Genomic DNA, 12,888 nt, shown 5'->3' on the forward strand with positions numbered 1-12,888 from the left:
CTCCCCCTAGTGGTAGCTGTATAAATTATATGCACTGAGAGCCCCCTAGTGGTGACTGTGTAAATCCAGAGCTCCCTACTTGTGGATGCAGGCAGCAAGAGCTTTATTTCTTACAATGTGAATGGTAAAAGGGAATTTATGTTAAAGGGGTTATATTATCTTCTTCCTTTAGGAGCGCACCACTCCCCTGCCCTCAGATTGCCAGGGGTGGGTACGCTCCTTAACATTGACTTGTTTGGACAGTGGCATAGTCGCAAGACTGGCCCGAACTGCGCGCTCCACCATGTTTCAAGAAGAAGGACCTTCATACAGCATCAAAAGAGCGTGGGGTCACTGAAGCAGGCCAGATCTAAAGCTTAGCACCTGTAGGTGCGCATTACTTGCTGAGGAAACAGGCCTCTATTATACTACAAAGTTATGTGTCGTGACCACTGTAGCCAATCAATGGCAGATTGGCTGCAGTGCTCACAGTTGACAGAAGCCCATCAGTGGCAGCAGGGCTGGCATGACACAATGTCACATGACCAGTGGAAATGCCACACTGACATCACCGGAGCGGTGGGAGTCACACAAGTGGGCCACCCCACCATAAGTGTGTGATTGCAGAGACCACACTGATCAGGAAAGTGTGAGACCTCCAGTGCTGGGCATGATAGATGCCAGGATCTGGCTATAGCCATCACTCCCTGAGAGGGGGACACCCTGTACATGAAACCCCTGTACATGAAACCCCTGTACATGAAACCTGTGTTTCCATTCACTGACAGAAAACAGAGCTCCTGACAATGGTGAGGAGCAGGCGCACAAGTGGTGCCAGAGCAGCCACCCTACACAAGTATACATATCTATATGACATGAGCCTGTACAGACACCGGCAGACTAGCGGTGGTCGCACGGCGGCCCCGGCCTCACCTCGGCCCACCTTCCCGGTCCCGGCCCTCCCCCGGGTGTTGCTGCAGTGTCTGCTCTGGGCGGGTCTGCTCCTGACGTCGCTTCCTTCCAACATGGCGAGGAGAGGAGCCGAGCTTCCCTGAGCACCGAGCCCCGTCACTGACAGCCGCCACCGGACCCGGTATACTGATCTGCCTGGGTCCCCTCCGCCGCCAGTGACAGGTGCAGCCCGGGCTGTGATGGGGCGGCCTCCACCCGGAGACCAACACACTGTCCGACATTAGCAGGGAGATAACGCAGCGCCGAGCCGGAGGAGGCGCATTACACAGCGGAATCACAACATGTTCCTGACCCGGGCCCTGGAGAAGATCCTCAGCGACAAGGAGGTGAAGAGGGCGCATCACAGTCAGCTGCGCAAGGCGTGCGAGGTGGCGCTAGGTGAGCAGAGGGCGCCGGGTGTGAGGAGGTGACAATGGGGAACACTGTCCGTGCCCTGCCTGTGACTGACGGGAGGAGGGGCGTGTGCTAGTGACAAGGGGAGACAGCACTAGTGTGTGTGTGCTAGTGACAGGGGGAGACGGCACTAGTGTGTGTGTGTGCTAGTGACAGGGGGAGACGGCACTAGTGTGTGTGTGTGCTAGTGACAAGGGGACACAGCACTAGTGTGTGTGTGCTAGTGACAGAGGGAGACGGCACTAGTGTGTGTGTGCTAGTGACAGGGGGAGACGGCACTAGTGTGTGCGTGCTAGTGACAAGGGGAGACAGCACTAGTGTGTGTGTGTGTGTGTGCTAGTGACAGGGGGAGACAGCACTAGTGTGTGTGTGCTAGTGACAGGGGAAGACGGCACTAGTGTGTGTGTGCTAGTGACAGGGGAAGACGGCACTAGTGTGTGTGTGCTAGTGACAGGGGAAGACGGCACTAGTGTGTGTGTGCTAGTGACAGGGGAAGACGGCACTAGTGTGTGTGTGCTAGTGACAAGGGGAGACGGCACTAGTGTGTGTGTGCTAGTGACAAGGGGAGACGGCACTAGTGTGTGTGTGCTAGTGACAAGGGGAGACAGCACTAGTGTGTGTGTGCTAGTGACAGGGGGAGACGGCACTAGTGTGTGTGTGTGCTAGTGACAGAGGGAGACGGCACTAGTGTGTGTGTGCTAGTGACAGGGGGAGACGGCACTAGTGTGTGCGTGCTAGTGACAAGGGGAGACGGCACTAGTGTGTGTGTGTGCTAGTGACAAGGGGAGACAGCACTAGTGTGTGTGCTAGTGACAGGGGGAGACAGCACTAGTGTGTGTGTGCTAGTGACAGGGGAAGACGGCACTAGTGTGTGTGTGCTAGTGACAGGGGGAGACGGCACTAGTGTGTGTGTGCTAGTGACAGGGGGAGACGGCACTAGTGTGTGTGTGCTAGTGACAGGGGGAGACAGCACTAGTGTGTGTGTGCTAGTGACAGGGGAAGACGGCACTAGTGTGTGTGTGCTAGTGACAGGGGGAGACGGCACTAGTGTGTGTGTGCTAGTGACAAGGGGAGACGGCACTAGTGTGTGTGTGCTAGTGACAAGGGGAGACGGCACTAGTGTGTGTGTGCTAGTGACAGAGGGAGACGGCACTAGTGTGTGTGTGCTAGTGACAGGGGGAGACGGCACTAGTGTGTGCGTGCTAGTGACAAGGGGAGACAGCACTAGTGTGTGTGTGTGTGTGTGCTAGTGACAGGGGGAGACAGCACTAGTGTGTGTGTGCTAGTGACAGGGGAAGACGGCACTAGTGTGTGTGTGCTAGTGACAGGGGAAGACGGCACTAGTGTGTGTGTGCTAGTGACAGGGGAAGACGGCACTAGTGTGTGTGTGCTAGTGACAGGGGAAGACGGCACTAGTGTGTGTGTGCTAGTGACAAGGGGAGACGGCACTAGTGTGTGTGTGCTAGTGACAAGGGGAGACGGCACTAGTGTGTGTGTGCTAGTGACAAGGGGAGACAGCACTAGTGTGTGTGTGCTAGTGACAGGGGGAGACGGCACTAGTGTGTGTGTGTGCTAGTGACAGAGGGAGACGGCACTAGTGTGTGTGTGCTAGTGACAGGGGGAGACGGCACTAGTGTGTGTGTGCTAGTGACAGGGGGAGACGGCACTAGTGTGTGCGTGCTAGTGACAAGGGGAGACGGCACTAGTGTGTGTGTGTGCTAGTGACAAGGGGAGACAGCACTAGTGTGTGTGCTAGTGACAGGGGGAGACAGCACTAGTGTGTGTGTGCTAGTGACAGGGGAAGACGGCACTAGTGTGTGTGTGCTAGTGACAGGGGGAGACGGCACTAGTGTGTGTGTGCTAGTGACAGGGGGAGACGGCACTAGTGTGTGTGTGCTAGTGACAGGGGGAGACAGCACTAGTGTGTGTGTGCTAGTGACAGGGGAAGACGGCACTAGTGTGTGTGTGCTAGTGACAGGGGGAGACGGCACTAGTGTGTGTGTGCTAGTGACAAGGGGAGACGGCACTAGTGTGTGTGTGCTAGTGACAAGGGGAGACGGCACTAGTGTGTGTGTGCTAGTGACAGAGGGAGACGGCACTAGTGTGTGTGTGCTAGTGACAGGGGGAGACGGCACTAGTGTGTGCGTGCTAGTGACAAGGGGAGACAGCACTAGTGTGTGTGTGTGTGTGTGCTAGTGACAGGGGGAGACAGCACTAGTGTGTGTGTGCTAGTGACAGGGGAAGACGGCACTAGTGTGTGTGTGCTAGTGACAGGGGAAGACGGCACTAGTGTGTGTGTGCTAGTGACAGGGGAAGACGGCACTAGTGTGTGTGTGCTAGTGACAGGGGAAGACGGCACTAGTGTGTGTGTGCTAGTGACAAGGGGAGACGGCACTAGTGTGTGTGTGCTAGTGACAAGGGGAGACGGCACTAGTGTGTGTGTGCTAGTGACAAGGGGAGACAGCACTAGTGTGTGTGTGCTAGTGACAGGGGGAGACGGCACTAGTGTGTGTGTGTGCTAGTGACAGAGGGAGACGGCACTAGTGTGTGTGTGCTAGTGACAGGGGGAGACGGCACTAGTGTGTGTGTGCTAGTGACAGGGGGAGACGGCACTAGTGTGTGCGTGCTAGTGACAAGGGGAGACGGCACTAGTGTGTGTGTGTGCTAGTGACAAGGGGAGACAGCACTAGTGTGTGTGCTAGTGACAGGGGGAGACAGCACTAGTGTGTGTGTGCTAGTGACAGGGGAAGACGGCACTAGTGTGTGTGTGCTAGTGACAGGGGGAGACGGCACTAGTGTGTGTGTGCTAGTGACAGGGGGAGACGGCACTAGTGTGTGTGTGCTAGTGACAGGGGGAGACAGCACTAGTGTGTGTGTGCTAGTGACAGGGGAAGACGGCACTAGTGTGTGTGTGCTAGTGACAGGGGGAGACGGCACTAGTGTGTGTGTGCTAGTGACAGGGGGAGACGGCACTAGTGTGTGTGTGCTAGTGACAAGGGGAGACGGCACTAGTGTGTGTGTGCTAGTGACAAGGGGAGACGGCACTAGTGTGTGTGTGCTAGTGACAGGGGGAGACGGCACTAGTGTGTGTGTGTGCTAGTGACGGGGGGAGACGGCACTAGTGTGTGTGTGTGCTAGTGACGGGGGGAGACGACACTAGTGTGTGTGTGCTAGTGACGGGGGGAGATGACACTAGTGTGTGTGTGCTAGTGACGGGGGGAGACGACACTAGTGTGTGTGTGCTAGTGACAGGGGGAGACGACACTAGTGTGTGTGTGTGCTAGTGACGGGGAGACCACACTAGTGTGTGTGTGTGTGTGTGTGTTTGCTAGTGTCGGGGAGATGACACTAGTGTGTGTGTGTGCTAGTGTCAGGGGGAGATGACACTAGTGTGTGTGTGTGTGTAAGCTAGTGACAGGGGGAGACGACACTAGTGTGTGTGCTAGTGACAGGGGGAGACGACACTAGTGTGTGTGCTAGTGACAGGGGGAGACGACACTAGTGTGCGCCATTGACTGGGGAGACGGCACGTGTGCCAGTGACAGGGGAGACTTCACTAGTGTGTGTGTGTGTGTGTGTGTGTGTGTGCGTGCTCCAGTGACAGGGGGAAGACAGCACTAGTGTGTGTGTGTGTGTGTGTGTGTGTGCGTGCCAGTTACGGGGGGAGACTGCACGTGCGTGTGTGTGTGTGCGTGTGTGTGTGTGTGCGCGCGCCAGTGACGGGGGGAGATGGCACTAGTGTGTGTGTGTGCGCGTGTGCCAGTGACGGGGGGAAACGGCACTATTGACAATGTGTATGATCAGGAGCCAGCTTTCATTCTTGCAGGGTCCATATATGAGGGGTGGACTGTGATTTGGGGTGTAGTGTCTGTGTGATCACCACATCAGTGAGGGGCTTCTTCTGTCCTGACTGATGTGACACAGGGGGGCTTTCTGCAAGTTTCTGTCCCATCCTGCAACGTCAGGCGATGGCGGCCTTGTCACTTGTAGGTTTGCTGATCAGTGGGTGCCGGGTGTTGGACCCTCGCCGATCTGATATTGATGAGCTACTCTCAGTGAATGTCATCAGTTTGCTATGACCGGATGTCCTCTGTAAAGTTTGTGGTAGTATTGGCTTCATGGAGGAGCCATCTCCCAAGTCATGGCAGTGGTAACAGCCTGACACTGTTGCTCCTCTTCTCCAAGGTTTTCATTGATTCAATTTAAAGAAGAAAAAAAACAAAACAGAATTTATTTTACACAGTTTACAACTATTTAGAGAAAATCCTGTGACCTGTGTTTTTAAAAGGCATTCTCAATTTTACACAGGGCTCTTTGTAGAGGTACAGAGGGTGCATTCACCTCTGCATAAGCCCTATCAGAACTCTATTCATAATGAGCCTTTAGACTTTATTAACATGTTGATGCTGTGTTGTTTTAATTTTTCTGTGAATTTCCAATATCATGGCAAAAACACTGCAGGTCTACCGAAATTACCCCCCCCCAAAAAATGCAACACGGCCTTAACTCATGAACACAGCCTCAGTGCAAGGTCAGACGCTAGTTTGGCTCACCAGCCATGATGTGCGGCTTGCAGCTGTCCGCCAGCTTGGTGCATCAGCACCTTGAGTAGCAAACAGTTGTGAAGAGCAGATCTCCAGGTGGTGGGAAAATGTTATGATACGGCCAGTTAGAGGGGTGCTTGGACTGGTTGCGATAGTGTGGTGAGCAGGGCTGTGGTGTTGGAGTTTGTGCCCATTTTGGTGGAGTCGGAGTCAGTATAAAATGGACTGCCTCCTAAAATGTATAATAAATTGGGTACAGTAGCACAATGCAGGGTGTGCTGTACATTTTTTCATAAGAATTTGGGATAGTTATGAAATGTCCTATAAATATCTTTTCTGTTCCTGATCTCAGGATCGCGGCTTTTAGTTGAGATGAATCTATGCTGCACTTTATGTACACGCTCAGTAGTGAGGCAGTGCTGTGGAGTCGGAGTTGTGGCATCAGGGAAATTGAGGAGTCGGAGGTTTGGCTTACCAACTCCACAGCCCTGTTGGTGAGTGTACTTTATGTAAGAATACTGGATTGGGGGTAAATTGGGTCCTCCTGGATATAATTATCCTGCCTATAAGGAAGGGGCACAGAATCACAGTGTGCTTTTTGTGGCTTTAGCTGTATTTATAACGTATCACTACTGTGGGGGAACAGGGTGCTGAACATGGCACTCACGGTAAGAACGGTTGGGGAGCGCTACCTTATGGAGTCACTGTAGTAGGAGGTATTGAGTACTGCTCTGCCCGGCCATTGCTCTTTCTCTGCATACCTTGCTGTGGCCTTCCTTGCACTTTGGCAGCTTTAGGGCTCTGACCCGAGCTTTACACCGTTATAGATGTATATGAAGAGGCCATGCTCTGGTCAGGAGACGCGCACAGTCCATGCATTGCGATCCAAACTATTATCACAGACTTCTGAAAGAGCCCTCAGGCTACGGCCCCACTATCAGTATTTGGTCAGTATTTTTTCTCAGCAGTGGGAGCCAAAACCAAGAGTGGGTGATAAATGCAGAATTGGTGACTTGTTTGTATTATACCTTTTCTCTGATTGTTCCTCACCTGGTTTTGGCTCCCACTCCTGAGAAAAAAAATACTGACCAAATACTGATAGTGGGGCCGTTGCCTTACTTGGTCTCTTTACACCTCCTTGCTCTAGTACAGGTGATCAGGCCATTTAGCATTATGTGCTTGTTATCTGACTTAAGCGATATTTTGGCCCATTTCCCTCTTTGCTGCGTCACCTATCCCAAAGACTGTCTTATATAGGGCAGTGGCAGTATGACGTTGTAAATGACATTGTTGTTGTACCATTTGTATGTTTTCTGACACCTGTACCTGTTGTATTATTGTTCATATGCATTTTCCACTTTGGAATTTTTAGCATATTTTGCCATGGTTTTTATTCTATGTATTAGGCCTCATTCACGTGTCCATGAAAAACTGTTGCCTGTGTCATCAGTGTACGGTCCGGTCCGTGTGTCCGTTTTTACCATCAGTGTCATCAGTCATTTTTCCTGGATGGATAAAGAAATAAATTACTAAGCTTCTCCTACTACTCCTATTTCTCCTGTACGCTGATTCCGTACGTGTTTCACGGACCCATAGACTTGTATTGGGCCTTATCACCCGTGATACCGGAAAAATAGACATGTGAGTTTTGCATGGATACACAATCTGTGAAAAAACATGGACATGTGAACAGCACCATAGATTATAATGGGTATGTGTTGTATCCGTGAAAAAAATAAAATAAAATGGGTACAACACGGACATCTGGATGAGGCCATAGGGCGCGATCACACGTTCAGTATTCGGTCAGTATTTTTTCTCAGGAGTGGGAGCCAAAACCAGGTAAGGAACAATCAGAGAAAAGGTATAATAGAAACAAGTCACCAATTCTGCATTTATCACCCACTCCTGGTGTTGGTTCCCACTCCTGAGAAAAAATACTGACCAAATACTGATAGTGGCCTTAGGGTATGTGCACACGATCCGGAGCCACTGTGTGTTTGAAGCTGCGTATTTATGCAGCGTCAACCCACAGCCGTCAGATGTTACCTCATAGTAGATGGATTTATAGAAATCCCATGTCCACTTTGCATCTCTGTGCACCTGCGGATCACCCACGGATCACCCGCGGAAACTGATATGCGTCGCGTCTTTCAGACCTGCAGCATGTCAATTTCTCTTCCGGATCCGCATGTGGACTTTCCCCATAGACTTAGGCTGTGTGCCCACGATGCAGAAATGCTCCGGATTTTTCCTGAGCGTTTCTGCATCTCCCTGGCAGAAAAAACGCATGCGGATTGTACATGCATTTTTCCTGCCAGGGGCAAGCGTAAGTGAAGCGTTTTTCACCTGCAATTTCGCATGCGAGTTGTCAAGCGCTTTCCAAGCGATTTTTCAGCATCACTTGGAAAGTGCTTGACAACTTGGTCACACTATATAAATCCATGCAACCGGCATGGATTTATATAGTGTGATCAAATTATAGTAAAAGAATGGTAAAAAATAAAAAAATAAACATTATACTTACCTTCCGATGGCCCCCGGTCTCCTCCGGTGTGTCCGGTGTGTTGGGCGGCTCGCAGTAGTCTAAAAGGACCTTCCATGACGTCATTTAGTCATGTGACAGGTATGTACTATTTTTTTTTTTTTGGTATATTCTAGCAGTTGTGAAGTTTAGGAGATCTTCCCAATTCTCACCCACATGCTGCCATTTATACAGTGGATCCGCCATACTTCACTTTCCTTTGGTGACTCTATTGATTTGATCCGTAATAAGGACAAATATTGTCCTGTAATTCTCCCTGTATTTAATATCTGCAAACCTAGATGGAACATGTGCATCATCTGCAATATTGTGGATCTATCCTTATTCACTGCAGGGCGTGAGGTTGTTATGAAGGGGGTTATCCTCTACTTTAAAAGTAAAACCTAATGGGCCCAGGTGGTAAAAAGAAAAGAAAAATTTGCTTGCTTCCCCAAAAAATGACACCATTCCTCTGCACCCAGTATGCTGTCCCATGCATCTTGTCTTTCATAAATATCCAGTGGGGATGGGTCACATTACCATTGTAGCCAATCAGTGGCCGCTGATTGTCTGCTGCTTTCACATTTTGTTTGAACAGGAAGAACATCTCTATTCTGTTCGGGCGAAAAGTGAAGGCTGCAGACAATCCGCAGCTGCTGATTGGTTGCAGCAGTCACTTGAAACACACAATTATCATTTTCAGAAATGATAGCTATTTATTAAAAACTGTTAGACAAGCCGATGGTTAGTGACTTTCTGTGGACGTATTGTGTTCGCTTTTAAACAATCCCAGAATTACGCAGAAGATTATGGCAAATTCTCATCAAAATAGTGCAGCTTTGTCATTGTGGATTGCATATAATAAAGAAAAATAACTATGCTCAAATTCCCTGGATTTTCTGTGGCCTCTTTAGTATGCCGACCTCGGTACACCGTCCTCCAGTCATGGCATGACCTCCCATGAGACCACTGCAGCACTATGGATGGTTCCTCACTGGAGGACGGGTGTACCGACCACACTGTGCTTTTTGTGGCTTTAGCTGTCTCTTTACCTGGTACTGGGCATCAATACTGTGGGGGGCAGGGCGCTGAATGGGGCTCTCAGGGTAAGAAAGGTTGGGGAGCACTGCATTAGGGGATCACTGTGGTGAGAGATATCCGGTACTGACCGGGCCTTGCTCTCAACACAGATCTTCCTTTCATTTTGTTCCTTGGCAGCATTACTTGGTCTCTTCACACCTCATTGCTCTAGTACAGGTAATCAGGCCATTTGGCATTACGTGATTCTTATATGACTACAGCGATATATTGGCCCATTGCCCTCTTTGCTGTGCTCTCCTAACCCAGTGACTGGCATATACAGGGCATTATGATGCTGTACATGACACTGTTCTCTCTAGTGCCATGTGTGTGTTTTCTGCCACCTGTAAGATCAGTGTAATGTGTGGTTTTTTTTTTTTTTTTTTTTTTTTTACCTTTTAGGATACTTTGTCCAGTACTTTATATTAACCCCCCAATGTATCCCCCCGTGGGGGATAGCACCGCTCACAGGCATCACGTGACCCCCAGCTGCAGCCGGCTCTGACATCCGCTGACGTCATGACAAATGCTGGCAGCAGCCGGGGGTCTCTGTCTTCTGCGGTCCACGGTGGATGCCAGGCTGTGGGTGGGGTTACCCCCCCGCGTCACACCCGGCATCCACCGCTCGCTCTTCCTCTCCCCATTCATTGGGAAAGCTCGCGGCGGATGCTGGGTGTGATGCGGGGGGTAACCCTGCCCACAACCCAGCAGCCACTGCGGGGACCCCAGCGCTGAGTCACGCCTCACTTGTCGTGACGTCAGCGCAGGGTCACGTGATGTCTGTGAGCGGCCACCGATAGCGCCGCTCACAGGCAGAAACAGCAGCGTAAGGTATTTACAAAAATCCTTAGGGGCCCCGGGGGGATACATTGGGGGGATAATATAAAGTACTGGACAACTTCTTTAATGACCACCAATACGTGTTTTTACGGACTTGCGACATAAGAGACTAGCATCCCCCTGATGGGTGACAATCCTGTAGCTATCAGCTGTACACTATAGCTGACAACTTGCTGCAACAGCCTTGATCAGTGTTTGGCGCCGACCATGGCTGTTTAACCCCTTAGATGCTGCTGTCAATAGTGAATACAGCATCTAGATGGTTAACAGAGTGTGGAGGCTCCCTCTTTAACCTCATCGGCACCCTTAGATTATGAATGTGTGCTACTGATGTTTGCCATGGCTATTAATAGCCAAATAATAGCCTTCGAGTCTGTCGGCTATAGAGACCTGTTCAGAAATTAGCATTATTTAGGTGGTACTGTACGTGTTTTTCATGGATCCATAGACTTAGGCTATTCATGCAAGAGAATTGGAAGATTATGCTAATGACAATCAGCTCAATCTCAGTTTGATCCGAGCGTCATCGGAGTGTGATTTGATTTTCTCGCATCTTCTCCATTCTCTGTGAGCGTACACCGGACTGCACTTGGATGGCATCCGAGTGCAGTCCGATGTTTCACACGTACTCATAGACTTGTAAAGGGTGAGTGTGATCCGAATTCCAGAGCAACTCTCGGCATGCTTCAAATTTTTTATTTTTATTTTCCAAATCAGCATGAGAAAAAAAATAGCTCCACTGCCCCATAGTATAACATTGGGCTGAGTGCTATCCGCTAAAAAAACAGATAGCACTCAGCCATGTTATACGCTCGTGTGTGCGAGCCCTAAGATGCTAGCCATTTACAATCCATGTGTTCAAGCTTTTTTTTGTGTGTGTGAATTTTCCTGCGGCTTTTATTGAGAAAGCAGGGAGGGTCACAGCGGAGATCCTGTGTGCTCGTAGCCTAATCTTTGCTATGCCTGTAAATGCTGGAGATCCTCTGATAATGTTACTTTGTGCATAAGGCTTTATTCATATGGGCGTCCACATATTCCCCCCCCCCTCCAAAATAATTGCAAAAAAATGTTTTAGCTAAGCAGCAATTGTGATAAAATAAAAATAACAAAAAACTGCAACACGGTCGCAACATGTGAGCACAGACTTGGGGCTCATGAAGACGACAGTTTTTCTTGTAGGAGTATTTTCTGTTTTTCACAGAACTTGTCTGCGGCCCTGAAGTGACGCCTCTGTCCACTGCCCGTCTTGGGCCTCATTCAGACATCTGTTTTTCACATACATGTCCTGTGTGTTCACACGCTGAGTTATTGATGAGTTTTTGACACTGTATTTTTGTACTTATTATGTAACTTAATTTACATAATGGGTGCAGAAAATCTGGAACATCAAAAATTCACCAAATGCTCATTGCGGAAACGTAGCTTTAGGCCACATTTATACATTCAGTATTTGGTCAGTATTTTACCTCAGTATTTGTAAACCAGAACCTGAGTGGACGATAAATGCAGAAATGATGAAGTGTTTCTATTATACTTTTCCTCTCATTGTTCCACTCCTGGTTTTGGCTTACAAATACTGAGGTAAAATACTAACCAAATACTGAACGTGTGAACATGGCCTTATAGCCTAAGGAGCTTTTCACATGTCCATGAAAAATCACAGAAACATATGATTTTGATCCAAGTAACAGTTCAAAATCACCCACCCATACAAGTCTATGGGTCCGTGAAAATTAGACCACAAATGGATGCCATCCTCCTGTGCTTCTATTTAATATTGAATTAGGTTACAATTTTTTTTAATTTTTTGTGTATGAGAAAAATGACTGGCGGACAACCCCAAAAAACCTCTTTACGCAAATTCTGCAAATACTTCTAGGCCTATTCACAGGAACTATGTGTAGGTGCGAGTGACGATTGGACACCACTCTGCCCAAACATTGATTTACTAATAGGCTGACTTCTACGTGGGATTTTCTGTGACGTGAGGAAATAGAAGCATCCATTTTTTGGAAAAGACTCCTCTCCCCCTCACCGCCCACCCCAGTCAATGGGTCTGTGTTCGACATGGGCACTAGCATAAAAACTGATGGACAATCCTTTTTTTTTTTCTACTAAAGAAACAGATGAGTTTTACATAGCATTTCAGAATGCAGCCAAATAGTTAATTTTTTGCTTAATTAAGCAAAAAAACAATAAGGTATCCCTAATGAGAGAAGCTTTGCCTTCTGGTCCTGAGAAAATGTTTGTATGGACTTGACGCGCCCCCTGTGCCAGTGTTGTTTGGGGGATACCCGGAGCCGGATCAGATGGGGGTTGTAGTCTCCGAGTGGCGGTGACCCGGTCCGTGCCCAGGGTGTCAAGCTCAGTGTGTGGCAGTCCTACAGATGTTGCTGGATGTTCTTTAGTGTCGACTACGCCACCCGTTGATTTGCGGTCACTACGGCCGCCGCTGCAGCAGGGTCCGCTGAGGCTGGTGGTGTGTGTGCAGCTCAGGTAGTATAACCCCCAACGGGAGGGGTATAGCCTCAGGGGGTCAGTTGTAGAGGGTGGTGG

General features: G+C 49.5%; 1 protein-coding gene across 2 annotated transcripts in view; it reads left to right on the forward strand.

The window, feature by feature from the left end:
- Positions 1 to 943: 943 nt before the first annotated feature.
- The window catches only part of ARFGEF1 (ARF guanine nucleotide exchange factor 1), a 189,811-nt gene continuing 177,866 nt past the window's right edge, over positions 944 to 12,888 (forward strand). For both annotated transcript variants that reach the window (XM_073679428.1, XM_073679429.1), the window contains exon 1: positions 944 to 1,329. In XM_073679428.1, coding sequence (XP_073535529.1) covers positions 1,233 to 1,329 — 97 coding nt within the window. In that variant the 5' untranslated portion in view covers positions 944 to 1,232. The remainder of the gene's footprint in view (positions 1,330 to 12,888) is intronic.

Source organism: Phyllobates terribilis, unplaced genomic scaffold (assembly GCF_046119375.1).
Source record: "Phyllobates terribilis strain yellow unplaced genomic scaffold, ASM4611937v1 Scaffold_4__5_contigs__length_816908805, whole genome shotgun sequence".
Lineage (NCBI taxonomy): Eukaryota > Metazoa > Chordata > Amphibia > Anura > Dendrobatidae > Phyllobates > Phyllobates terribilis.